The sequence below is a fragment of the Cyphomyrmex costatus genome, unplaced genomic scaffold (genome assembly GCF_001594065.2).
Source record: "Cyphomyrmex costatus isolate MS0001 unplaced genomic scaffold, Ccosl1.0 scaffold120, whole genome shotgun sequence".
Lineage (NCBI taxonomy): Eukaryota > Metazoa > Arthropoda > Insecta > Hymenoptera > Formicidae > Cyphomyrmex > Cyphomyrmex costatus.
Window position 1 is genome coordinate 827,950 of NW_017275174.1, and position 26,897 is coordinate 854,846.

General features: G+C 36.8%; 1 protein-coding gene across 4 annotated transcripts in view; it reads left to right on the forward strand.

Moving 5' to 3' along the window:
- The window catches only part of RhoGAP19D (Rho GTPase activating protein at 19D), a 36,571-nt gene extending 12,599 nt beyond the window's left edge, over nt 1–23,972 (forward strand). Inside the window, exons 3-22 of one of the 4 annotated variants that reach the window (XM_018546594.1) lie at nt 7,745–7,936; nt 8,011–8,250; nt 8,748–10,392; nt 10,768–10,854; nt 11,534–11,737; nt 11,860–11,937; nt 12,434–12,551; nt 14,044–14,161; nt 14,248–14,331; nt 14,425–14,640; nt 14,808–15,335; nt 15,419–15,799; nt 15,884–16,022; nt 16,276–16,394; nt 16,505–17,299; nt 17,605–17,740; nt 18,415–18,475; nt 20,469–20,785; nt 22,469–22,713; nt 22,835–23,972. In XM_018546594.1, the coding sequence (XP_018402096.1) occupies nt 7,745–7,936; nt 8,011–8,250; nt 8,748–10,392; nt 10,768–10,854; nt 11,534–11,737; nt 11,860–11,937; nt 12,434–12,551; nt 14,044–14,161; nt 14,248–14,331; nt 14,425–14,640; nt 14,808–15,335; nt 15,419–15,799; nt 15,884–16,022; nt 16,276–16,394; nt 16,505–17,299; nt 17,605–17,740; nt 18,415–18,475; nt 20,469–20,785; nt 22,469–22,713; nt 22,835–23,815 (6,684 nt within the window). In that variant the 3' untranslated portion in view covers nt 23,816–23,972. Of the gene's footprint in view, nt 1–7,744; nt 7,937–8,010; nt 8,251–8,747; nt 10,393–10,767; nt 10,855–11,533; nt 11,738–11,859; nt 11,938–12,433; nt 12,552–14,043; nt 14,162–14,247; nt 14,332–14,424; nt 14,641–14,807; nt 15,336–15,418; nt 15,800–15,883; nt 16,023–16,275; nt 16,395–16,504; nt 17,300–17,604; nt 17,741–18,414; nt 18,476–20,468; nt 20,786–22,468; nt 22,714–22,834 lie in introns of those variants that run through there. The other 3 variants (XM_018546608.1, XM_018546601.1, XM_018546614.1) reach the window with 3 other exon arrangements.
- Nucleotides 23,973–26,897: the final 2,925 nt, after the last annotated feature.

A 26,897-nucleotide genomic window follows, 5' to 3' on the forward strand; every position in this document is an offset into this window, starting at 1 on the left:
GTCCGCGATCACTTTTTTTTTCCATTTCAAGATCGTCGACTACATAAGGCATATGGATCGCGCGAATAATCGATCAATGTACAAAATAGATCAGCATTGGCTTTAAGATCGTTCAATGTGATTGGCTTATGCATGGGAAGGTCGGTTTTGCTAAAATATCTAAAAATTTAGCTAGATACAAATCTGAAAATAATTTTGTTGAATCCTCTATTAAAATATTGAGTGAATGTAAAAGTTCATTCCTGATTCCCAAAAACATTTTATGTAAGTTCAGGATATAACATTTTACTCGAATTGACAATTATACTATTTGATAGAAAAAAATTTCAATTCAAGAGTTTAAGTGTCTTTTTGAATTGCAATACAATGATTTTTTTATAAGTTAAAATGTTTTTTTTTTTAATCTGCAGTCACTTAGTAATAAAAAATCTAGGAACATTTTTAAGAAATGATTTTGTAGAGAAAATTTTAAGTTTTCATGTTAGAAAGTCGAAATTTGTGTATATTTTTTTAACACGTAACAGATCCACGAAGCGCGGCGGAAAGAAAATTTTCCATTTCATTCAGCTCGTAGTTTTTTATACATAAAAGTTACCAAACCCATAGAAATTCAAAGAACGCGGTGATTTTTTTAAAATAAATATTTTAAGCTTGAAAATCCTTTTTAAAATTAATATTTCATTTATTTTTAATGAAGTCACTTAAATTTTGAATAATAAATCGAGCACGGATTTTTGTACCCACCCAATAATTATATAGAACGTTCAAACTGGTTGCTAGAATGTGAAAACTTTTTACAATATTGCGCATTTTGCTTAAAATTCCTAAGTAATTATGATGGTACAACAAAATATTATTTTTAGACCTATATTTAGTTAAATTTTTTAATAATTGTTTTTTTTTTGGTGTATATTCAAATTTTTAGATCTGGCGAGGGAAACTAAAAGCAAGAAACCAATCATATTAATAAAGAATTTTATAACAGTTGTATAGCTCCTATACTTTCTCTGCTGAACACAGCTGTTGTGTGTACACACAAGAAATAAATAGGATAAACGAACGTTGAAATTCCAGCGGAATTTCGATTCTCATGTGGCTGCGGAAAAGTTGGGAATCGACTGTCGGTCGTCGATCGGAGTTGCTCCTTATATAAGAGCCGCCGGTAAAACAAAATTACGTAAGCCATTCGTGGGGGGAGGTAGGACGTATTGAATTGTATTAGCACTGATACAAGGAAAACGCTCGCAAATAGTACACGACGATTGGCGTGAAACGAGAATAGTCGTCGCATGGCGTGAGCGATAGAAGAATAGCAGAACTTATCGCTTATTATTATTTGTAAAGAGTAGAGTACGAAACTTGACCAATTTATTTGATTTCGAGAACACAAGACAACTTTATTTATAATTATATCTTTTTCCTTGAAAAGCGAGCGAGCGAGGCGATCGTTTATTATCGCTATATATCCTGTTTTTAATATTCTGCACGTTTCTGCGCTGAGAAATGAAAATGAGAGTCGCTCGATCGTTCGTACAACGATTGTCCACTCGATATTTCTCTAAAATGGTAAACAAATGGCTGCAATGCTCCCCGGAACTTGAGGTTATCGATGTCGGAAGTGCGCGCACCGCGTGCTCGTCGGTGAAGGCGAAACGGCGAACGTCGCGGTTAGCGAAAAGGATAACAGACCTCGAATCAAAGATCGGTACTCCTCGTGAGTGTTAGCGTGAACCGGTTTGTGATCGGTTAACGGCTGATTAAAACTTTAGACGAGGTGTTTCCTCGGGATCTGGAAGAAATTCTTCAGAAGAATCCCTATGTGCATTCTCGAAAATATATAAGATACTGTTATCTTTTTCAATCGATTTTTTTTTTAGAGAAAGTTTTCTATCTATGACTCTCAAATTATTCACAAATGACAATGTTAATTTCTGGCAAATCAGCAATAAACTATTGCAAAATGTATAATAGGTATACTTAACAAAGAGATGAAAAGAAACGATAAACAGTAGTAGATACACAGTCGGAGAATTTTTGATTATTATGAGGAAAATTAACACAAAAAATAATAGTATAACACTGACACAATTTATAAGTAAACTATCGGAACAAATTTTTTAAATAAAATTAATATTTATTAATATTATTTTAGTTATTCATCTTAGAAGTTTAAAACATATTTTTGTTTATTTAATTACTCATAAATTGTATTATTTTATTACTAATTGTAAATATTGAATATCAATTTAACACAAAATATTTAAATAACACATTCACATATTAAATCAACACTTATTATTAATATGTAAAAAATTCAACACGACAATTTTAACATAAATACCAAATATTTCTTACACATTGTGGTACACACAAATGTTGTGACATCAATGAATCATTTGTCAGGAAAAATGGGAGACAACATTTTTTTCTTTAATTAATTTCAAACTTAGTGAAAAAGATAGATATGATTTGAAGTTTTAATGAAAAGTAAAATTGGAAAAGATGAACGATTGTACATGCTCATCAAGGAGAAATCGTCTCTAATTGACAATTAACGATTACGATAACATCCGGTAATGCGATAGCGACATCATAACCGAATATTTTACGAAACATCGTCGAGCGAATATCATGTAAACGTAGCCTGGCAGCGCAGTGAGGCTTTCATGCACAACGCCGTCGAGGGTGAGAAAATGAGTTCGTTAATGTACTCGCGACCTTGCGTGGCGCGTTCCCTCTTCTCGCAAGTGGATTTCAATGTGCATACGTAAATATCTCTCTTCCTGGCCTGCCTGCTTGATGCCCCCCATCATCGACTTCCCGTCCGGGAGTAAGACGTGTTTAGCGATATATCGAACGTCGCGATTTACGATGCGTGACCAGAAGAGCGGGGAGGGACGGTAACATGCGTGTCCCAAAGACGTCGCGACACAAACGTGTCCGTGTATAATTATTGACCGTTGCCTCTTCGCGCTCTGCATGGTTTGGTGACCCACTTGCCGTTGACAACGCCTATTCTCTTCTGACCTACATCGTCATCGACGCTCGCTCACGTCCGTACGATCTGTTTTCCATGCACAGGAACATCCGATCGACCGACTTCGCTCGTCCGCGAAATACCGGAAAACCGCATGGCGCGAAACAATAATAACGGAGAGGTACGCAGTCACCCTCGACAAAATTCCCGATATTATCGATTCCCTTTATTCGCCTGGTGTCGTGTTTATTCGTGACTATCGAACGGGACGGTTGAATAAAAAAGAAGATGCTATCGATTGACGTTTCGATTTTGGTACCGTTAATACGCTCAATTCCATGGCACTCGCGCGAAATGCATTCGAGCGGATTAGATAACGCGGAAAACCGCGAAACTCGTTGATCGCCGTCTTATCGCCATTACCGACCACCGTTTACTTTAGTTTCTAATCTTATTCCTCATCTTCGTATATTCGAAATAGGAATTACATTTCCGCCATTGAGCTATCTTACGGAAATTAACCCTTTAAACACCTTTTCGATATGGCGTATACTTAACTTCTCTTCGAATGATTTTCCAATACAACTTTTTTGTTAAGCTTTTGAAGACCGAAGCTTTCTAATTAAGAAATTTAATGAAAATCTGGTTTTTTCAAAGTTTTCGGGATTGCTGAATTTAATTCTAGCCTCAGAATTCAAAAATATAAAAAATTTTTTTAATGATCTGATTATCTCTATTGTAATAATTCAGTTTTAAGAATAATAAATTATAAGGCTCTATATGTATAAAACAAAATAAAACAGAATAAGGGCAAAGAACCAGTAATAACAATCAATTCAAATTTAAAAAATAATAATAACCATATATAAATAAAGTAACAAAGAATTTTAATATAATAAATAAATAATACACACGTTTCGACTCCGATCGGGTCATTCTCAATGTTATATTTAAAAAATCTTTAAACGGTAATTAAATTACACAAAAATATCTTCTACAAAAATTAAATTAAATAAATAATAATAATTAAATCGTGATTTTCTGAATTTATCACTCTGTTCAATGTTGTAAATTAAACGTTAACAATAAAAAGATTATCTAAGTAATAGTAATGAAATAAAAAAATTAATATTAAATATCTAATTATAAATATATATAAGTGTACCTTAGTCAAACAATAAAAAAGAAGATGAGAGAAGCGTGTCTATTTCCATCCATTATTTTGATGGCACAAATTATTTTAAACAATTTTGCAACTGACTTAATATCGTTAGATGGACACATCTGTACTTAACGGCTTCATATGATGTAATGTTAAACTGGAAGATAATGAGGAAAGGAGAAATGGCAAAAAAGAGGGGAGACAGAAGGAAGATATTAGGAAGGGAAAAGAGAATGTATGATGTTAGAATACAATTTTGGTAATGACTCCGTATCATTTTGTCTATTTATCCCATGTAATTGTTTTTTAATATGCACCATTTCCAGATATCAATCTTTTATTGTATGAAGGTTCTATATCTAATATCTCCACATTATCCCATTTAAAATCGTGATTTTTCTCAATGCGGTGATTAGAAATCACCGATGGGGAGATTTTAAATTTTTATTAATATCTGAAATATGCTCATGCAGTCTTTAAGATCAGTTTTAAGAAATTCTTGGAGATGTCGTTGAGTTTGAATACAACGTAAAAAAATGTCAAATTAAAAAAAATAGCAATCTCCAATGAAGGAGGATTTAGTGTCATAAAGCTCATAATTAGAGGTAAAAAATTAATTTGGAAATCAATATTAATCGTTGTGTAGCACTGATGAGCTTCAAATAAATCGAAACTGGATACTTAATGTTTTTTTACTTTGCATTAAAAAAGTCCTTAAAACTATGTAAAATTTATAACAGATTATTAAAAAAATCTATCCATGTTAGAGCGATCATTTAAAATTTTTCTTTTCGATCTCATATTTGAATAAAACATTATGAAATTAACCTGTAGGTCAAGTTTCATGAAAATCAAGCAGACAGTTTAAAAATAAAAGATCTGACTCCAAATGGGATCGCCAGTCCACAAAGGATTAATGAAGATACATAGATATATTTACTTACGTTCTTTAATGTCTGGCGTTTTGATTCGCAAAAAATTTCACGAGAGAAGATCCGATTTTAAATACTGGCTGAGGTAATATTTTTTTTGTTAATAGTTTTGGTAATAGTTTGATTGTGTTGCAAGTTTTAAAATAATGGGTGTGCAGTTATAAATCTAAAGCAAATGTTTTTAGAACAAATTATATACAGAATTATTAATCCAACATCTAAACTTTGATCATAGTGGCGTTTCTTCTTATTTAGTTGAGAAAAATTGTTCGCATTAATATACTTATTTTTATGAAAGTTTTTCAAGTAATCGAATTAGGTTGTGGATATACCGTAACCATACCGTTGTTCCTGTTTAAGGATTAAGACAAGTTATACGTATATTAAAAAAAAGGAAGAGAACTTGGAACGTTTATTTTGTGTTCCAGGAAAAATTCCTTTATCTTTTAATCTTTAGCGGCTGCTTTTGAACTTTATTATTATTATTCGTTGAAATTTTCTCGACAATATTAGTTCTATCTCGAATATTTTCTTGTGCTTGCTTCCGTGACTTTCATTTCGAGAGACACGAATTCCGCTCATCCCGATCCTAGGTGCGCATTATAGCTAACTCAAGCGGCGTATTTTTTGGCGGTTCGCCAAATTTTACTCAACTCTCCCTGCACGATAGAGAACGAGAATGTGCTAAATGTCTTTCCAGCTCTCCGCCGCATCCGCCTCAGAGTCGGCTTGGAATAATTCTTGGCGGATATCCACGAGTCTGTCTGCCGCGTTTTCGTATTGGATCGATTTTCCTAGTATCAATCGACTTATCCAGACGGTACAAATCGAGAAGAGAGAGAAAGAGAGAAAGAGAAGGAATTTGATCGATGTTTCGTAAATATACATTTTACATGTGAATTTGGAATTCTATTTCGGTAATTTGAACCTAATCTGGCCTTCAATGTTTGACAACTGTGTGATGTCTGTTAGCTGTTCAAAGCGATGATAGCTATTAACACGTTTACGTATTGGAAATCATCGACATGCAAGATATATGACATGATAGATACCTATATATTTTTACGATTCTTATTCGCCTTACTTAAATGTGCTTATCACTAATATTGAGCGAGAGATCGAGATAATTTTAAGTAGTCAAGTGGTTTGAATTTAGAGAAAAAAAACATCTAAAATTGAGAATAAAATATATCAGGTAAAGAATTATATATTTTGTATCATGGAAGAAAAAAAATCATAGCAAACGTCCATTTCTTTAATGAAACACTTGACATTTTTCATTTATTAATCATTTCAATTTTAAATTCTTATTAATTACATTTTTTTAAATTTATTATATGTGAAAACTTTTTATTTGTAATTGTCGGTAACTCTCGAATTGCCCTTTGTTTTATCCTTTTATTGTTTTGACATCGAGAGCTTTTTTTTTATTTCCGATTAATGTTTCTGGCATAACTAAGCGAAGATATAACCAGCTGCAGTGTTTGGCTAACGTAAAGGTGCGAACAGGATTGCACAAGAATATTGCGAAAATTCTTAATACTGAAATGCCTCCGCCGCAATTTAGTTTTGTAATTAAGGAAAACACATCGAGCAAAATGCGGTAGTTGTGCTAAGCGACATTGCGAACAAGAATGAAATATACTCTGAATGTAAGAAACGTATGTGTTCTGATCACCGCGTTCCTGTCCGCATGGTTTCTATTCTGACAAAAATTGACAAATCACGTCCTAATATTCACACTTGTTACTTTCTTTTTTATCAAGAAATTTGTTTTTCAATAAAGATAAACATTTTCTATAGAATTTTTACATTATATATACATTTTTATTTCCCTCAAAATGATCTATTTTTAACTCCGTTAATGTAATGATTTTTTTTACATTTACTATATTACTGGGGCAAAATTATTCCTTATCTTTTTTCTTACACGTAAACTCCAGTAATCTAAGGCGAGTGAGAGTGCGGCGTGGTACTTCGTACGCAATCAAATGATCAGAGGATTAGTGTAAAAAATTCTTTCTTCCAACAAATTAGGACGTTTCGACTCACTTTGGAGTCTTAATCAGTTAATTCAATATTAATATCCTTCCTTTGTATCTATAATTGGAGTCACATCAGACTTGATGTTGAAACCTCTATTAAATTTAACGTATTAATAAAGTATTTTGAACGTTAAATAATAAATTCATAAATGACTCACCTAATATTAATACAAAGAAAAACATCCTGAAACATTGGATCTATCCATTTTACAAAAATAATTACAAGGAATCATCGCAGATTATAAATTACTGTAGTCATTTCTTAACACTAATACTTTCTATTACGAAATCTAATTTTTAACTGATAATTTTATGTTACAGTACATGTGTATTGCCAATATAAAAGTGAGATGATAAATTAAATTGAAAAAAAATTTTGAAAAAAATTAATTAAAATAACTTTATTGTAAATGGAGTTTAAAAACAGCCAAAATTGCGCGTCTAAATTTACATTTGTATACTATATAAAGATCGTGTAAGATGTATACAAACGATATGTTAATATGTTCTTAATCAGCGCTTAATAAAATTGCTAACATAACAAAACAATTGCTTCTTCCATTCCAAGGATTCCTGTTAACAAAAATCACAAAGTTTCGTCTAAAATTCATCAATTAATTGTACATAGGTAGGGCACTCGTCTCCACCACCACCAGCGCCGAATTCGGGCCCTGGTTCAGGAGATTCGACGTCTCCTAGATCCGTTCAGAAGGAGAACTCGCCACCTCGTGGTCCTCGAACCCTCCTGCTCCGGCGAAGCGAAAATGGCTACGGATTTACGCTGCGACATTTCATCGTCTATCCGCCCGAGTCCTGTTACGTGAGTGTCATCGACCGAAGCAAGTGAAGTGGGTTTTTTAAATCGAATGAAAGAGAATACTTCATACATTGCAGATGCTTCCGGGACACGAGCGGACCAATGTTGACGAGCCCATGGACACGATCTTCGTAAAGCAAGTGCGAGCAAATTCGCCGGCGGCCGAGGCCGGATTGCGCACCGGTGACCGCGTCGTCTCCGTCGACGGTACGCCTACTCGGGGCGAGCAATACGCCAGCGTGGTACAACGCATTCAACAAGCGGGACCGTGGCTACGCCTCCTCGTAGTCTCAAAAGAGGACGACATTTTGCAGCGAGTACGTGAGATTCTTTTGCGTTCGCATGAGTAGTTACCTTCTTATCCGCAAAATGTCATTTATCTTTTGCTTTATTTTTGACGCTTATATTTTATTACCGCGATGCTGCAGTATTGAGAAAGAAATTTATTATTTTTTCTTAATATCCCCAACGCAATTTTATATTTTCTCTACACACTTTTATATGACTACATGAGAACAGCGATTTTGCTAAAAAATTATCTAAATGTTTAAGTAGATATAGATCTGAAAATAATGTTATTAGAAATCAAATTAATTACGTAGGAAACTCGAGCATAATGAGAGCAATGATGTAAGAAGTTTTGACTTTCTAGCAATCAATTTGAGCGTCCTACATAATTCTTTTGATGAACAAACAAAATTATTTTTCAATCAGTATTTACCTGACTTTTTAGATATTTCAGCAAAATTGTTCTTGCTTTGAACAATAAGAATAATTATAACACGAATAAGAGATATTTTTCTAAACTTCCTAGTACTTTGGCGAGACGGCGCATAATCCCGAGACGAATCAACGACCGCGGTTGCGTTCTCCAGAGAGACTGTCGCAGAAGCAACGCAGGTCAATGAGCAACATGATCCCGGGCGGATCGCCAAGAACACGACAGTCTTGGGTTTGTACTCTATCGTCGTCCGAAAGTCCAAATCATCTCGAGGAAGAAATATGCAGGATACCGCCATCAATGATGTCTCAAGTTCCGATTGAATCTCATATCGCAAGCGCGTTGCAGCAGCGAAGAGGTGTACCAGAAGTAAGCGCGTTATACGATCTTTCGGAGGATTCTCGAGTTTCTGGAAGGAAGCTGCAATTGCTGCATGAGGATAATGTGCAACCGAGCGGCCGATTGTCCTTGGATTCGAAGTATGATCTGTACGACAAGACCCGGCCCGAGTCAGTATACTCGCGGCCGAGCAACGAACAGCTCTATGACAGAATTAATGATCCAATTTACGAGCGTGTGCGTGTTAGCGACCAGCATTATTACCAGCCGTCTTTGCTGCGTTATCCGGTGTCGCAGGCAGAACCGCAGGTGCCGATCTACCGGCCGATTAAGCGAATGGTGGCGCGACGGGCCAGCGAAGGCAGCGGCAACACTCTCGATTCCGAGACAGCGAGTTATGGCAGTATTGACGCGCTGAGATCAAGCGAATCCAGCAGATTAAGCATCGAATCAAGACGAGACTCATCGCCTGCCGCTAGCAAGGAAAGTATGTCTCCCTACGATTCCAATTCCACTCTGACCGGCAACGAGTGTTCCGACGATTCCGTCATCATGAACAGACTTCGTAAGAGTTTCGAGCAGAAGGCGGAATTTCTGCGGCGACCGAGTCATCCTATTAGTTGGTCTCTCGATTCAGCGACGTCGCTACTGCCAAATTTCAATCAAGCCTCCAGAGGGATCCAGAGGGAATTTTACGCGAGACCACAAAAGCTGCAGAGACAAATCTGGCCGCCCGGCCAGAATGAGCAACAACAGAGACAGCAATCTCCTACAAGAAGATCTCAAGAGAGAAACGTCGTTACCAAGACCATCACAAGTCTAGGGAACAAGCCGTCAAATCAGAGTGTGCAGAGGATAAAGGACGTGGACTCTAACTCTGAGTATTCAAAGTCGCGGAATGATCAGCAATTTGAAAACAATCAGACTAGTGTCGGAGATCACTGTTACTCGTCGTCACTTTTTTATGACAATGAGCTCGCAAAAGAACAATATCGAGGTACAAACAAAGGTAGTTTCGTCAGCATCCTATCAAGAATACATGAGAATATTAGTACGAATCAGCAACAGACATCGCAAGAGACGCGAAATGGTTCTTCATCGCTACCATCTTCCCCGGGGCCGGATAAGAAAGCCAGCGCTGACACTAGGTTTCCGGTACCGCCGCAGGGCCTACAGATCGTCTCGAGACGCGCCAAACAGTTTGAGTCCGGTCGTTTGCTGAGTGACGAGGATGAGCCTGCGGGCGATCGAACGAATCTCTATAAGAGTGAGTTGTCCAGATTGTCGAACAAGAGAAGTGTACCGAATGTGGCTGTGCGAAAACGAGAGTTCGAGTCCAAAGCTGAAAATCAGGACTCGAGAAGGCTACCGACCAGAGAAACAAAATCTCTTGACACTGGTGAGCGTCAATTAAGAGCAATCTAATCGCTTTTCTATTTTTAAGTTAGTGCAAACTGATTGTCGTCACATTTGTCAAATAAAGTTGACATTAGAACACAATTGAAGCAAAGTTATTTTGCTACTGCCTTTAATATATTTATTTCTTTATCTGAGGAGATACTTTTCAATTCACAATAAATAAAAACTTCGACATATTAACTTTATTTATCGCGGAACGTGAAAAAGCGACCAATCTTTTGCACTAATCTAATATCTCATTGTAGATTCTTATCGACCGATGCTTTGATAGTAATCGCTATGAATTTCATGATTAGGATTAGATCAAATTAGCAATGTTCAGATCAATGCTCAGTAAACAAGTATCGTCGTTTAGGTGCAGTATTGACAGGCAACAGAATAATTCCTATAGGCAGCAAGCATATCCATTGCGAGCCACCAGCCGACTATAAAGAGAGTAAAGGTAGATAAAATTAAGAAGCTGTGTCGAATATTGTTTGCATTGTCGTCTTGTGCCGCTCTTGCGTTGTCAGTGATTCGTTTGCATTCAGTGTGAATGCGATCGCGATGTGGCGTTAGTTCACACTATAATATATTGTGAGCATATTATAATCGTTAATATAGTAGATGATATAATAATTAATGCACCTTGCCCGCTTCTCACGCTCTAACTAAAATAAAAGTAGATATATTTTTATTCCTACAACGCAACATAAATATAAAAAATTTTAATATACCGCAATTTTAACAAATCGCAATTTTAATAAATTTATCGTTTAGAACTGTGTCTGATAAAGACGTGCGATCTGTCCGAGATTATTTTCAAGCGGAAGTAACTGGATAAAGCTGTGGTATACCGGAATCTGTTGATATAACATTATGCACAAAGGGAACATTAACTGCCCCCTTGCATCCAACGTTTTTGTTGTCGAGCTTCTTATGATATGTCGGTTATTCAAAATAGCAACGATGTATCCGCTGGCGCTTTTACATAGCGACAACAACACAGCGCACACGCTATATATACTCCACTTCCGTTGGTTATTAACAAAGTGATAGATGTTGTTCACAATGGTTTATACTAGAAATATAATAATACGCCACGCCGATGCCTATAATAATCCCTTCGTTTAATCGAGTAGATGTGCCTACTATGGAGACAGAATCAGTGCGTTTGAGAGCACGCAGTAACAGCGCGGAGTCCTGGGAGGCTACGAATGGTCCAACGGCACGAAGCAGTGCCAGGCATACGTGGCAGACCGCTGAAGAGAAAGGTAGCACCGAGGACAACAGTAAAGTCTACCGCAACCAGGACAATTACTTGCAGTCAGCCAAACTGCAAATCGGTTAGTCCCTTCAGCCGCTACCACTTGTCTTTACAGATACACATCGTACACTCACACATGTTCGTGTTACATAAAGGTCGAGCATAAAGCGTTAATAATCGTCCCATTGATTTCTCTTTCAGCGTCAGTCAATGGTTCTTCACCCAACGGCTCGACCAATAACGCCGCGGTACTTAGGCGACAGAAGAATGCACAGATCAGTGAGTTTAAACGATGAAGATATTTTTAACATTACGTGCAATTATTGCGACGCATGCGTTAAGCGCGACGCGTTTTATCGAAATTATGATCGCACTCACGCTTACGCCAGAAACTTCTCTCTCACACGTAATAAATCAGTTATTTAAAGCAGACGCCACTTGACAATACAATACTATTATAATTCAGCTTCACATCCGTGCAGGAAAAAGTGATTGTTTTTATACATGTGCTTCGAATTATAATAAAATTGTAGTTTTAAGTGGTTGTCTTGAACAATTGGTTTATTTATTTATCAAACAATGTTATTTTATCGCTATAAATATATAAATATATATAATTTAAACATTGACATCTATGGAGATTTATATAGATATTTTATTTGTAAGCGTTTCAAAACTTCAAAAAGTAATTAATTAAAGTAATTATAAGAAAGAAAGCGTCATAATTACAATTTCATGAAACAAAAAGGAGGAAACTATGATCATAATTCAATAGGTGACGAGGATCGTGCTACCAGACGGGTTTCATATCTGAAAGCGACGTGGGGCGAACGAATGCATGTCGATAGTGATCTGGAGCTCAGCGATTCTGAACCCGTTCACATTCACAGAAGGTAAATGATCTTTTCTGTTTCGTGCTAATTTCAAGTCACCGAACTGTGTTTTCTCGAACGCACAAAGATATTGTTGATAATACGTTTCTCCTCCCATGCTTCTCATAAGTTTTGCTCGCGCAAGATGAAATAATGAGCAACGTTGGCAATTTCGTTATCACCTCAAAGGTGTTAACTGTAAGTATGTCTCGAAGCTGTGCACCTGTTCGTGTCCATGTTTCCAGTGCGCATAGACGATGGCGACCGCCGTTATTTCCGAGTGACATAACGCCCCTGCGACGCATCTTTGAGGATATGACGCAAGCCGCGTCCTTACATCGAAACTCTCATCATCGGTGAGGGCGAAAGATTCCGTTTGCGAAGCACGGAAAAAAAGTTGTATTATCTATGCTCCGCGTCTCCTCCTCTAAGCTAATGTACATTTGCCTTCGCTCTCTCACTCTCGATCCGCTCGTCGTTTCTGTATATATATGTTTGCGCTATTTACCTGCCTGTAAATGGTGGTGAGTGACGAATAATCGCGTAGCAATGCCGATAAAGCATGAGAGTGTATCATATTTTGTGTAACATCTTTTAGTAAAATTTAAAAAAAAAACGGCCGTTTAAAGGTGTACTATTTTTCATACTACAGAGTTAAAAAATCTAGAAATTATTAAAAAAATTTACATAATAAAAATAAAATTAAATTAAAAATAGGAAGCGCGCTTTCATATACATATATATATATATATATTTATTTATTTATTTGAATATCTCTTAAGCGAAACAAATTATTCGAAAGAAATGAAAAACTTTTATCTATTATAATATCAACAATTTAAATTAAAAAAAAAACGCATTGTAGAAAATAATGCTTGCCTACGAAAAAATAAATTCAAATCAGACGAAATGAAATTAAATGAGAACAAAAAATTAAATAATTAGAAATTAGAAATGAAATAAAGAGTAGGAAAGCGTAATGAATCAAGAGCGCTGATAATTTCTCAATAGAGATATACACCGAATATATCACGGCCTCGCAATTTGTACGCGTTAATTGCTCGCAAGTGGCGTCAGATAAGATATCCTTTCTTGTTTATTATTCCTACTATGATAAGGGATATACGTCCATAGACGCATAAAATGCGACACATTCCTGTTCGTGGCTCTGATATTAAAATCATATGTTGTGTTCGTCCTGTTATGCCGTTCTAGATTTCCTGACACTATAGATGGATATGTTAGTGTCCTTTCAAATATTGATTTGGCTGATTGTTACTAACGGAATGACATTAATAAGCTAAAGATCGATGTGATCGCTGTTTTCAATTTTTAGAAAAAAAAAAAAAAAATGAGAATATAGAAAGAAATGAATGTAGTTGTGAATAATATTATGGTAAAATTTCTCCTGTTATCTTTGAAATTGAAGATGGATCACGATTGTATCATTTCATACTTAAATAGAAAGTATCAATGCACACATTTACAAACAACGGCTTTATTTATTTTCCAGTAATAGCATTGCTGTGGCGCATGATACCTCAAACAGCTGCGATGAAACTGCAAAGGATGTTGAACCAGTGGAACGGGAGGGAACACTCCATGTTAAATTCGCAGTGCTCGATGGCAAGGTGAGATCACAAGTTCAACAAATAAATTTTATTTGAATGTATTGACGATATTTGTTTTTTTTTAACTATATTTAATAATCCTTTAGCGATCTACCGATCGTTCCTGGAAGCAAGTTTGGGGTGTTCTCCGTGGTCCTATAATATATTTCTATAAGGATCGTCATAGCCAGGTGAATAACATTGAAACATTACATTGACCATATCAAACGTGACCACATTAAACAAAAAAAACATAATATTTTATTAATGCAATTTTCTTGTAGAGTCCTTCGTTGAGCACCGACAGCGAAACAAATGCAGGACAAAGTGTCGACGTTAGATGTTCTGTGGTTGACGTCGCTGAAGACTATACGAAGCGAAAACACGTGTTACGAGTAGCAAATCCTACGGCAGAAGTGCTTTTACAGACCGAGGATGCAGCATCTATGGCTCTTTGGTTAAGGTCACTTCATTCTCACGCCGCTGCAGAAAGATCATCGGTGAGCATTAATTATAGGTTATTTTTTGCGGAATCATTTAAGTTAGAAACAATAAAAAGGAATAGATGAAGATACAGAGCCAATATTAAAAGTCCTCTGATGTTCTTATTTTAACGACTCCGATTTATCCAAGGTTTTTTGTTACATAAAGATATATTCATTTATAGGATGCTGTATCTTGCACGTCGAAGCAGCAAGCCGTTCCGCAAACTCCCACAACTCCGAATAGCGGTATTCCTCCGAGTAACATCCAAAGATTGAGTCCTCTGCCGAGCCACAAAGGCATAAAAAAACTAACATCATTTAGGAATCGATCGCCGACGGGTCAATCGCCGGTGAACAAAACGCGCAAGCCAAGTAATCAGATAGTGGAACCTTTACCGTCACCTAAGTCGAAAACTTGGAAGGGAAGAATGGCGAAACAATTTAGGAGAATGCACGGTCAAGCCGGTGGCGCGCCATCTTCACCTACAGCGCAATTACCACCAGAAGGGGCCACTTTCAAAGTACCTCTCGAACTCTGTCCGCCATCCTCGTTTTCGGAGTACGTGCCGTTGATTGTCGAGATGTGCACGAGCATTGTCGAAGCAAGAGGACTTGAGGTTGTGGGCATCTACAGAGTACCGGGAAACACTGCTGCAATTGCCCAGCTCACGGATAGTGTCAACAGAGGATTCGAAAACATCAACCTTCAGGTATCCTATCTGACAATGTTTCGCGAGATAGGCGTGGATATTTTCTCCGAGATTTTTTGAAATTTGACTTATTTTTTTTACAGGATCCGAGGTGGAGCGATGTTAATGTGATATCATCGTTACTAAAGTCGTTCTTCCGACAACTTCCCGATTCCTTGCTCACAGCAGAGCTGTATCCCATGTTCATCGACGCCGATAAGATAGAAGATCCACAGAGGAGAATGACCACGATACGAAAATTATTACGAGATCTTCCAGAACCTCATTTTGAGACGCTGAAATTTTTAATGCAACATCTAAAAAAGATAGTAGAGCATAGCGAGATCAATAAAATGGAAGCGAAGAATTTGGCTATTGTTTTCGGACCAACACTGGTACGAGCGAGTGGTTCAAGAGACAATATGGTCACTATGGTCACCGATATGTCGCATCAATGTAGAATAGTCGAGAGTCTACTGAATAACGTAAGTCTTCATTAAACAAGGAAAATGCCGTTTTTTTAAGTGTTAATATAAAATATCGACATGTTTCGGTTCAATGTTTTTCAGGTCGACTGGTTCTTTTTGGAGGATGATCTGGACGATTTAAGCAGATTGAGCGTAAATTTAAGCCTTCCAACCGATAGTTGCGAAGTTGAACCAGTATCCAATCATAGTCTTCTATTAAACAACATTCAAAAAATCGAAGGTCATATGTGTTATTTTTTATGTGTTACATCATATTTACATCCTTACATATTATTTCATATTCAGTCATTTTTTTTATCTTCTATGTACTTATCTTAAATACATACTCATTCTTTTCTATTTTATTAATGACATTGTTAGCACTTTTGTAGACTTTTAAAAAATAATATTTTTCAAATAATATAGTTGAAGCATACTTTACATTTTATCTACAAAAGCAATGTATTTATCTCTTCTTTATTGTACTCAAACAGGCATGCGTGATATGGCATCCGCTAGAGACATCGTATCCTCAATTATATCCGCAGCTAATAAAAAGATACAAAGAAGACGAAAGAATCAGGATGAAATCGACAACAGTGAATATGATAAGGTTAGTACTATCATTTGTGATTATAATATTTATCATATTATATTATAATTATAACTTTTTTGTCTGTGTATACATATATCAACATATTAATTTAATATTTAATAAATTAGACCAAGTCGAAACAAGAATTGGAGAATTCACCGACGATTCGACAGAGTATGGCCCTAAATGAGCGACAGTGTTCCGTAAGCGAAATCGTGCAGATGCATGAGAACAAGAATCAATCGAATCATTCTACGGATCGTTCTCTGTCGGTTGACGCGAAAAGTAGTGATTTGTCACATAAAACTTCTTCGTTGAATCGTACTAAATACGCGATTCAATCCGCACCTCCATCTGTAGACTCTACGAGATTGTCGATTGACACTGGTCTAAGTTCAGCGGAAACGAGCTCTACTGTGTCCAGCAACGCGTCTAACCAGACGAAGCAAAGTAACGACGAAGTAACGATTTTAACGTACGCCGGTTTAAGTGCGACCACGCAGGAGAGAGTACGACGATTCGAGGAAGAAACGAAAGCGATGTTGCAAAGAGATCAGCATCGACAGAGGCTTGAAGCCGAGAAAAGAGAGGAGGAGAGACGGAGAATTGAGATAGAGTGGCAATTGGCGAAACGAGAGATGGAGAATGACGATCTGCTCGATAGTATAGTCGACACTACAGTGTCGCCAAGCCTCTTATCGGAACGTCTCTCCAGTCTGAATGAGAGGCTTGCTGAGAAATCATTAATAGATTTACCCGAAAAACATGGCAGGTCGCGATCGACCACGAGACCACCGTTATCCATAGCCGTGCAACAACATCCCACGATATACCAAAAAACCCAAGCTAGCAATCAACTAACTAACATACTAGGGGAAAAGATGAACAACGGAGTCATTAAGAAATTTAAGACGGATAAGGATGTAAGCTAAATTACGATTTTTGTTTAAATGATCGTGGTATAGTAAAGGTATAAGTCAATTTTTTTATTCTGTGAGACATTAAAATCTACACAACTTTCAAAAAGCAGAAATTGACTTGCGCATTACTTTGCCACTTGACAAAAGGTGTTTGTGTTGCTTGCATTTTTTACACTTACAATTAGAATCTTTGCTTTCTCTCGTTTTAAGTGTAAAAATTAAGGATTTCAAGCAGTACGAATAAACCTATTAATGCGTTTTATTTTTGACTGATCGAGCTTGCTTACACGAATTTGTTGGCGTTACAGCCGTCGATGGAGTCGATTTGTTTACCGCCAATTCGATACGGAAGTCTGGACTCTTTACACGAGGTTCACAATTTCTCGCAGTCCTCTCCATCACCGTCGCAGCATCGAGGTGTTCCCGGCGATGGCTCGGATGATGGTTAGTATTACATTCTTTTGTAATTTAATGTAATGTCGTGTTCTGAGTCTTCTCATATGCACTAAATATCGAAGCAAATTTTTCGTGCTATTGATATATATTTCCAGAGTTATATATTGCGATAAATACGTAAAAGTGTATTTGTGTGAAGCAGTGTACGAACACACGACAATGTTTTTCTCTTGTACTCGACAGGAATATTCATAGATAATTAGTGAATATCATATAAACGCTGATAATCGGAATTTAAGCGAGCTATAAAAGGTCCATATATATATATGTTGTGTATTGTACGTTATACGTATAGAGTTGCGCAAGAAAAGTAGCGATACATAATCAAAAAGACAATTCCGTCGCTATTTTTGCAGCATTTCGTGTATGTATTAATTTCATTCACATATATATTGATTCTTAAAAAAAACCATAACGCAAGAGTTAAAGCTGCGATTTTCGGTATAGTATAGTCATTGTATATGAAAGAATGTAGGTACATTATTTTGCTTATCTGTTTTCGTTTCTCCGCGGATATCTTCGACTCCCATTTCTCAAATCCACGTGTATAATTAGGACGCATACTTTTTATCCCTTAATATATATATATTTGCCTCTATTCATATTCTCTTTTATATCTTTTTTCTCTGTATAATATCGCTTCTGACGATTGGTGAGTGTAGCAGGATCTTGTTTTCTGCAGTGGACACAGAAGATACTCACTATTAACAAAAAGCTTTCTAGGTACATTCTCTCTTCTTATTTGCTTCAAATGATTTTTATCCATTAATTTAGAAAACGATTATAAAGTGTATGTTACAAAGTTATCACGTCATTGTACGGAAATCTTTCGATTCTCTTACGTTTTGCGTTCGCCATTATCGTGCGAACATAGTTCGGAGCGTAGCAACTTATTTCGCATATTCTTTAGTACGAACACACGTTTACGATATACACGAGGCTTCTTGTAATAAAAAAACGGATCTTTAATTTTAGAAAATACTTATCTTAGTATTTTCGCGACCAAGCGCAAGGAGGATCGGCCACAAAAAGAGCATTGGAATAAAAAAAGAAGAAGAAACAATCACACAACACATTTTGTCCGAGGGACGTCGCGTGGACGTCATGATATTTGCACGTCGAACAGATGACATGAGATGTCTTTCGGATGAGTGTACTGTGTGTATACATATATGTACATACTTACCTATTATTAGACGGATTTTTTTATGACAGGTTTTTTGAGTCATTTTGGTTGAGTTTTCTTTTCACATAGAACAGAATTTTTTAAATAGAAACAGGAGACATATGAGTTTTTTCTGTCTATTTTACAACTTTTTTATGGATATTATGAGCGATGAGTGAATCAAAAATTCATTTTTTAGATAACTATTTTTGTAACTATTTTAGATAACTATTTTCTATTATTTAGATAACATATTTCAATCGATTACAATAATGATGATAAATAGGATCTTTAGAAGTTAATAAATTGTATGTAAAAAATATAATGCGTCTAATAATATGGATTGCAAATATCGTTTTCAGAGTTACACGTCGCGCCTGTTGACCGATCCTCTATTTATACGCTGTTGTCATGTGCTGCATGCCACTCTTTGGCTTTCAGCGTTGAAAAAAAAACAGATTTATTTCACACTGGCTGCTTCTGCGATCTTCAGCGACTTTTTCTCATAGATGTATCGTCGGCGTTGCAAGGATTGAGACATCTTTTTATCTTATTTTTATATTTGATATCTAACAGGAAAAACAAAATACCCCTATTGGATACCGTTGTGAAAATAACTAAAAAGAAAGTATACTTGAACCCTTCTAATGCCGGCTATGCGAATTGTCGGATAAATAGTTTCTCTTCGCATGCATGTCCTTGGAGGATCTATTGTAAGCGCTTCGAATAATTCTTCAACCGTTGCTTGCCTTCACAATGATAACTTTCTTAGAGAAGAATCACACTTTATATCTCGATCACGAGCAATTTCTTAACGATGCAGTTTGAATGAAGGCATTTTCTTACACGTGACCATCGTAAGCGATATATTTTAATAGGGCGGCTGTTTTAACTGTTAGTGAAAGTAATTTAGTCTCGCACCTTCCTATCACACACGTGCGCATCTCCGAATTTCACACTTATCTTACTGCTCGTCTGCCTGCCTAATTCTGTCGTTGACGACTGCCTTTGCCGATTGATTGTGCTCTTAATTATAAATTTATTGTCTGCCCGCCTCAGTCTACGTCTTTGCGATCAGACACGCCCGAAAAAAATATAATTTCATAGTTGGCCCGAGACGGCATATTCCTTCGAAGATTCATGGGCTTTAAAAGGAACGAGGACTAAATCTGTCAACGCTCGATCACGGCTGAGAAATGGCTAAAAATTCAATTCTCCTCGCTCTTAATCTCCGCGCTTTTTCTCTCTTTTTATTATTTTTTTCTTCCTCTTCGCTAAGCTCAGTGTTTAGTCTTTCCGTCGTGCAAGGCATTTATTTTCATTTTTTTGAGCGGATCTCAAAAATATAATCGAACGCGGCACCAATCGGCTCGTGAGGAATATACCTCGGATAAGAATAACAGCTCGGATAAAAAACCATAAAGACATACGGTGAGTCCAGACGCAAAGGAGGAAGACGAGAGGAAGAGATTTGTGCTCTGCCGCGTCGGCTGTCACGAATTATATGACGAGTGCGAATGACGAAACGAAATGGTTGAATACCACGTATAGGCACACAGCAAGCCCGGGTTTTTGGTGGTACATATCGTCCCACCTATACGGTACCGCAGGTCCCGGTAGCGCCGCCCCGAAGACACCGACCCAGTCGCCAATGTCAATGCCAGTGCCAGTCGCAGCAGTTCCAATGCCAATGCCCATGCCCGTGCCCGTGTCAGTACCATCAGCAGGAGCAACAACGACAGCAACAGCAGCCGCAGCAGCAGCAGCATCATCGCTGGCAACTGTTGTCGCGTCTGCAGCAGCTACCGCATCATCGGCGACCAACGAGCCCACCACCACCGCCAAGACTCTAAACCGATTCCTCCGAGGTAAATTACAGGTCCACTCTGTCAGATCAGAGTCTGGAAATCAGCCGCATCCAGCATCCGAGATGTTCAACGAGCTGACAGCTGACTCACCCGAATGGCTTTGACACACTATTTTCAGTTTTACATACATTACAAAGCACGCGTTCATACACGCAGATATACATACATACACTGTTGTTATTTGTGTAATACTTTTCCTACGACTAACCGTCTATTATACATCCGTGCCACGTCCATTTTTCTCGTTCATGCTATCCACGCCCATTCTCGTCCGCGTTCATCTCTCGTTGCGCCCAGTGTGGTAAATTCGCTGTAAACTCTGTCAGTATCTGCAACTACCATCGAGGAGAATGTGAGCGAGTTTCGTGGCTTTCACGCGCTGGACACTTCCCTCGTTTTTTTTCTTTGTTTTGACTCGCTAGACAGAACTACTTTGTCTCGCTGGTAAGCAGGTGTTGCATTCAACGAAACCTGCAATGTTATTTCCCCGTGCTATTTTATTTTCATCGTTTGTGCTGTTCGGATGTTTGAGCGTATGATTATGAATGGATTCGATAACATGTACAGCGTCACTAATTGCAAGATTGTCATGTAACACGTTATTTAGAATGAAAAATATTTGCGCAAAGATATATCGAATCTTGCTTTGAAAAAGCAATAATGAATTTGGCGATTTTAGCGGATGTTTTTCAGTTTTTGCTGAAGTAAAAATTTAGCTAGATACAAATCTGAAAATAATTATGTTGGATCATTAAAATAGTTATATTGGATATTTAAACTCTCAAAATGTCTTTTTGCTAGAAAACTTTTTGCAATCTTTCTTAAGCAATGATATAAACATTTTTGTCAACCAGAAAAGACAGATCTGTCTATTGTATAACTATAAATTTTTAGATACTTCAGTCAAGTCGTTTTTTTCGTGTATTTTATATGATTTTGTGCTTTTTAGCAATACCGTTCATATATTGTTTTTAAATACTTTTACGTACGTCGCGTATCTTCTGTTATTTCTTTTTAATCTTTATTTTTATATTACTAGACGACACTTTTTATAAAAATTGCAATTTACAAATATTTATTTACAACATTACGTACATCTGTGTACATATCTTTCTTTATACTATATATACTATGTACATATCTTTCTCATTCTGTGTTTTCAATTGTCTATGAACATTTTCTTCATCATTTTCATGCTTCAGCACGAAAAAAAGAAAAGGTGTTGATTATGCTAATTATGTTATTATTGCAATGTATACAGCTGTCGAAACAACGATTATTTTATTAATAACAGCAACAATAACCGAGTGATATAAGAGAATGCTGATAAGAAATTGAAAATAATCATTTATTAATCAATTCTTTTGTAATAATTACTGTCGACGGTGTTTCGATGCTGCTATTGTTATTGTTTATATTATTTCTATTGCCGTTTTTCTTTCGCAGCGATTTTATTTCTGCAGGAATGCACTCACGCAAGAGTTCACCAGTTGCGCGATAAACAAAGCGCATATACATTTACTGGTATTCACCCTGTTTAGCGATTGTGTCACGATTACATATATTCGTTACAATAACGACTAAGTAACCAATTCGGTGCTTTGAGTGTTTTTTTGGCGTATGAGTTCATGCCGCGTCAAGCCTCGCATATTCTACGCGATTAACACGGATCTCCTATTACAGGTAGCGACCTTCTAACGAGTCTTACGACTACATTTGATCGCAAGTGGAGGTCCCTCGTTAATCAGTCATCTAATCAAACGCAGCCTCTTCCGGAATCCACAGCCTGCAATAATGACGGTATTACGGTACATCCGATGCAGAGGTCGAGCATGTCTTCGAGATTCAAATATCCGTCTGCCGAAACTTATCGAGACCCGAGTCTTCATAAATCGCTCGACAAGAGTCACCTCTCCCGCTCGAAGGATGTAAGTGTCGAGTGTAACGAGTAAGACTTATTACATTCATTCGTTTTTTGTACGACAAGCATTTGGATTATATGTGTAGTTACATTATCATTATCATCACTTTCCATTTCGATTATTACAGGACGCTCCTGAAAAAGACACCGACTCAACGGTAGCCAATGACATGCCGGATCCTTTGGAATCCGTCACGCCGAACAACGATCGCGGCGCGAATGACAAGCAGCGACTGGAAACGAAGTCTACTTCAAATCACACGACGGAAAATGAAGATCAGAAAGATGTGGACGAAGAGGACGATCGCCTACGTGTGGGAAATCCAAAACGATACGAACTGGCGAACGAAAAGAATCTTCAGGAAAATAAATCGGAGAATAACGACGTTAGTGCAAAAATGGAGGATAATAGCAGGAGCCATCATTACGAGACCGGAGATTCTAGTTATTCCAACAAACTGAAAAAATTTGAGAGTTTGACGAATTGTCAAACGAGGTCTCGCCTAAAACGATCGGAGTCTCTGAATAAGAGGACATGCGAAAACACCACGTCGCGACTAAAGAGATCGGAAAGCTTAAATAAACACTCAACCGAGAGACTATCGCCACTCAAGCGATCCGAAAGCTTAAACAAACACTCTGATAGATCAGAGTCGCCGGGTAGTAAACTAAAACGCTCGGAATCGCTGACAAAGACTGAAAAGACCGAATGCAATATCAGCAAGCGTCGACAATCGGTGCGAAAAGAGAGCGCCACGAAATTAAAGCGAAAGAACGGGATGTCGGAACGATCGATTAAACGAAGGCACACTGTCGGCAGTACCAAGGACTTTGACAAGGTGCATTGGCTCGATAATAAATTGCAATCGGAGGCCGAGAGAGTCATTAGAAGTGACTACAGACCGAAGAAGAGCCAGCTCAGAACCAGTTCCCCCGATCTCAGCACCAATCGAGTTGGCATGGCTGACACGAGCTTTCTGATCGAGGTGAGCTTTCGTGGGCCCAGTAACGTTGTCTTCAACGTAACCAATGCCGCTCGGCCGCAGTCATTGCCGGACGCCAGTCTCGCGTCCAAGGTTTTCAAGGTGCCCCTCGAAAGTCACGTATAATATACACTCGAATAAGTTACTCGACATATTTCTATATTCACCTTTGAATAATATATGCACGCGGTGCTGTTTTCATATCTATACCTACCTGCCATCATTTTTAATACTTCTACCGGTTTATATTATATATAAACGGAACTACATCAGATTTTTATATACCCCATAATAATTGGATCACCTCTATATTTGTTTGCCGGAAACGCTGACATTCATTAATCGCCAGTGTGCCAAAAAGCTATCATTCTATGAATCATTTATTGTTAATTGTTAGTGGAATGATAATATCGAAGATTCATTATGTCGATTAGATGGATTAGATAAAGAAAGATATTTATCTATTTCTATATATACATTCTCTGCATTATAATTTTTTAAATTTTTAATTGAATTTAATGTTTAACATGAGATCATTACAATGATCGATAATCGTTGTAGTTTAACGAGTCAGAAATCATTAGACTTTTTCCCTTAAAAAAAAAAAAAGGTAAACACATTTTACTTATCTGCAGATAGCAAAAATTGAGCTAATCTGCATTGAGGCAACGCAAGAAAGTTATTTAGTGATTATATATTGCATGTGGTATCTGCATTGTGTCAATTTTATATATATATAAATATATAGGTAACTATGAATACATATGTATACACATTATGTTTTACTTGTGAATTGTGATTGTGACATTTTTTGTACATAAAATGTATATGCGAGCTAATTCAATTAAGCATTGACTATAGTAAGGTAACTATATATATAATATATATATTTTACGTCTTTATATTTTAATAATCACTTAATAATCATTGCAAATGTTCTATATGCGTACGAAACTAGCTCGATCTTCGTGTGCGGATTCGTATTAGCTATACGCGAGAATGCACTATTTTTAACGCAGATATGACAAAGGTGATCATTAGGATAAAAATAATGACCGTGCATGCGTTTTGTAGGCTTATAATTGCCGAGTTTCCACGACATGTAGTCGCGAGCGATCGGTACACACTTGAAAGTTCTTTAAAAAGTAATATCTATAGTATTAAGAAACTTTTTTTACGTAAGCTCTCCGATGAAAAGTCTACAATGTGATAAAAACTTAATTGATCGCGCGCCTGTTGTACACATATTATGCGTACTGCGGTTGTGTTGCGTGCATGCGTGCGTGAAAAACCTATTTTCTATGTGCATTGTGATCGATTAACGATCAGCCTTGTACTCTGCTGCTGTTGCGTCATTATAAATTTTATCGTACAGTAATGGGCAAGGCGTCAACGGTGCCGTCAATTATAATATACATTCGGTGCCTCGCATAATGTGGAATCTGCTCGTTCTAAGGTAAATGATGATGAGAATTCCTACGTGAATCTGTTAGGATCTCGATCGTTTTCTCAGATCGGCTGGATTTCCCTTTGTGCCCTGTTACGAGGATGACACGTTAACCGGTGCAACACGTATGTGTAATGCTTGTATTGCCGTAAGATAGTTATTCAATATCTCAGATGCTTGGGTCTCTTGTGTGGATCGTTAGTGTTGCATTATTTATACCCTGGAACTATATATTATGCAAAACTCTTTGCCTTTATCTTACCTTTGTAATTTGCGTTTAGCGCGCCGCGTCGTATTGCATCCAAGCTATCGATAATATCAAACGAGAAATCCGCTCGTTTAATGCCGCGATTGTGGCTGGTGTCACGCCCGGAATTTTAACTACGGATAAACGAAAAAAAAAAACGTATTAACAGCATTAATTAACAGAGGTCTAATTAAAAATAATCTTATTAATTCGGTGACAATATTAAGACTCGAGGCCCTATTCTGTAATTCTTAACGACAGTGTCGATATCGTTACGGTGTCGTTGCGCAGATATTTCATACGATAAAAAAGCTGCGCAACGACACTGTAACTATATCGACACTGTCGTTAAAAGTTACAGAATACTGAGCAGTCATATAATCGTGACGTCATAAGCGAGAAATAACGTTGATTTTTTTTTGCATATCATTCGTAAATAAAGAGAATTTGGATGAAATCGCTTTAAAATACTTGTAAAGATGGGTCGAGACTATCTTCGTCTCCTCTAAGAATCAGTAATTAGTCGCAAAAGACTCGTGAAGTGAAAATAGATTACTCATGAGTAACGAAAAACTAGTAAATGCACTTTACATCTTTTACGGTTATTTGCTGACTGTTAGGTGAAGCAAGGATAATCTCGGCCCATTTTTACAAGTGATCTTATCATTTTATTTCATCAAAAATTCTTTTTCTTTACAAATGACGTGTAAGGAAAATCAATGTTTACTTATGACGTCACGATTTAATATGGCTAACATGGATTACTTAGGAACCTTAATAAAATATATAATATTTTATTATGTAAAACATGATATATTTATTTTATTATTAATATTGATTTAACAAAATTCTCTTCAATTAGTTAATTATGCTGTTAATAAATCTTTTTTCGATCTTATAGAGAAGTCTGTATACGCGATACATTAATCGCGATTAACTTAGCCTTAATATATATGTAGAATTCATTCGGGATCGGCGCAATATGTTCTACGTTAAGTTTATGTGTTAGAAGATTCAATCTGTAAATACGTACAGCTAAATTTTTTCGCGAATCACCGTACATCACGTGTTATCTCTTCGTCTGTCCAGAGCGAGGCGTTTAAACAGCTTTATGTAATACCAGTTACTGTCGCGCGAATTGAGAAATCCGAAGCGTAAAGTAGCCGAAGACAATCGATTTGATTATGCATGTAAATACAAATGTAACTAAATTCTAAGAGATGACGATAAAAAGAGCGATAATTTATTTCGAGAGGGATATAATGATTGTGATCGTGTTATTTATTATTAACCCAAGTGGATACATTCATCGCAAATTCTTAAAAGAACACGAAATTGTGAATAAATATATTACTATGAGAATAAGAGAGAGATAGTTTTCATTAAACGTTTTTCACCTTTCTCTTCTTCTAATTTAAGTCAATTATGTTATCTCTCTAACATTTTTTGTTTGAAAAAAATTATGTAACTAGGTATGTAAATATAATTTTGAGATATAAATTAATAATTAATTT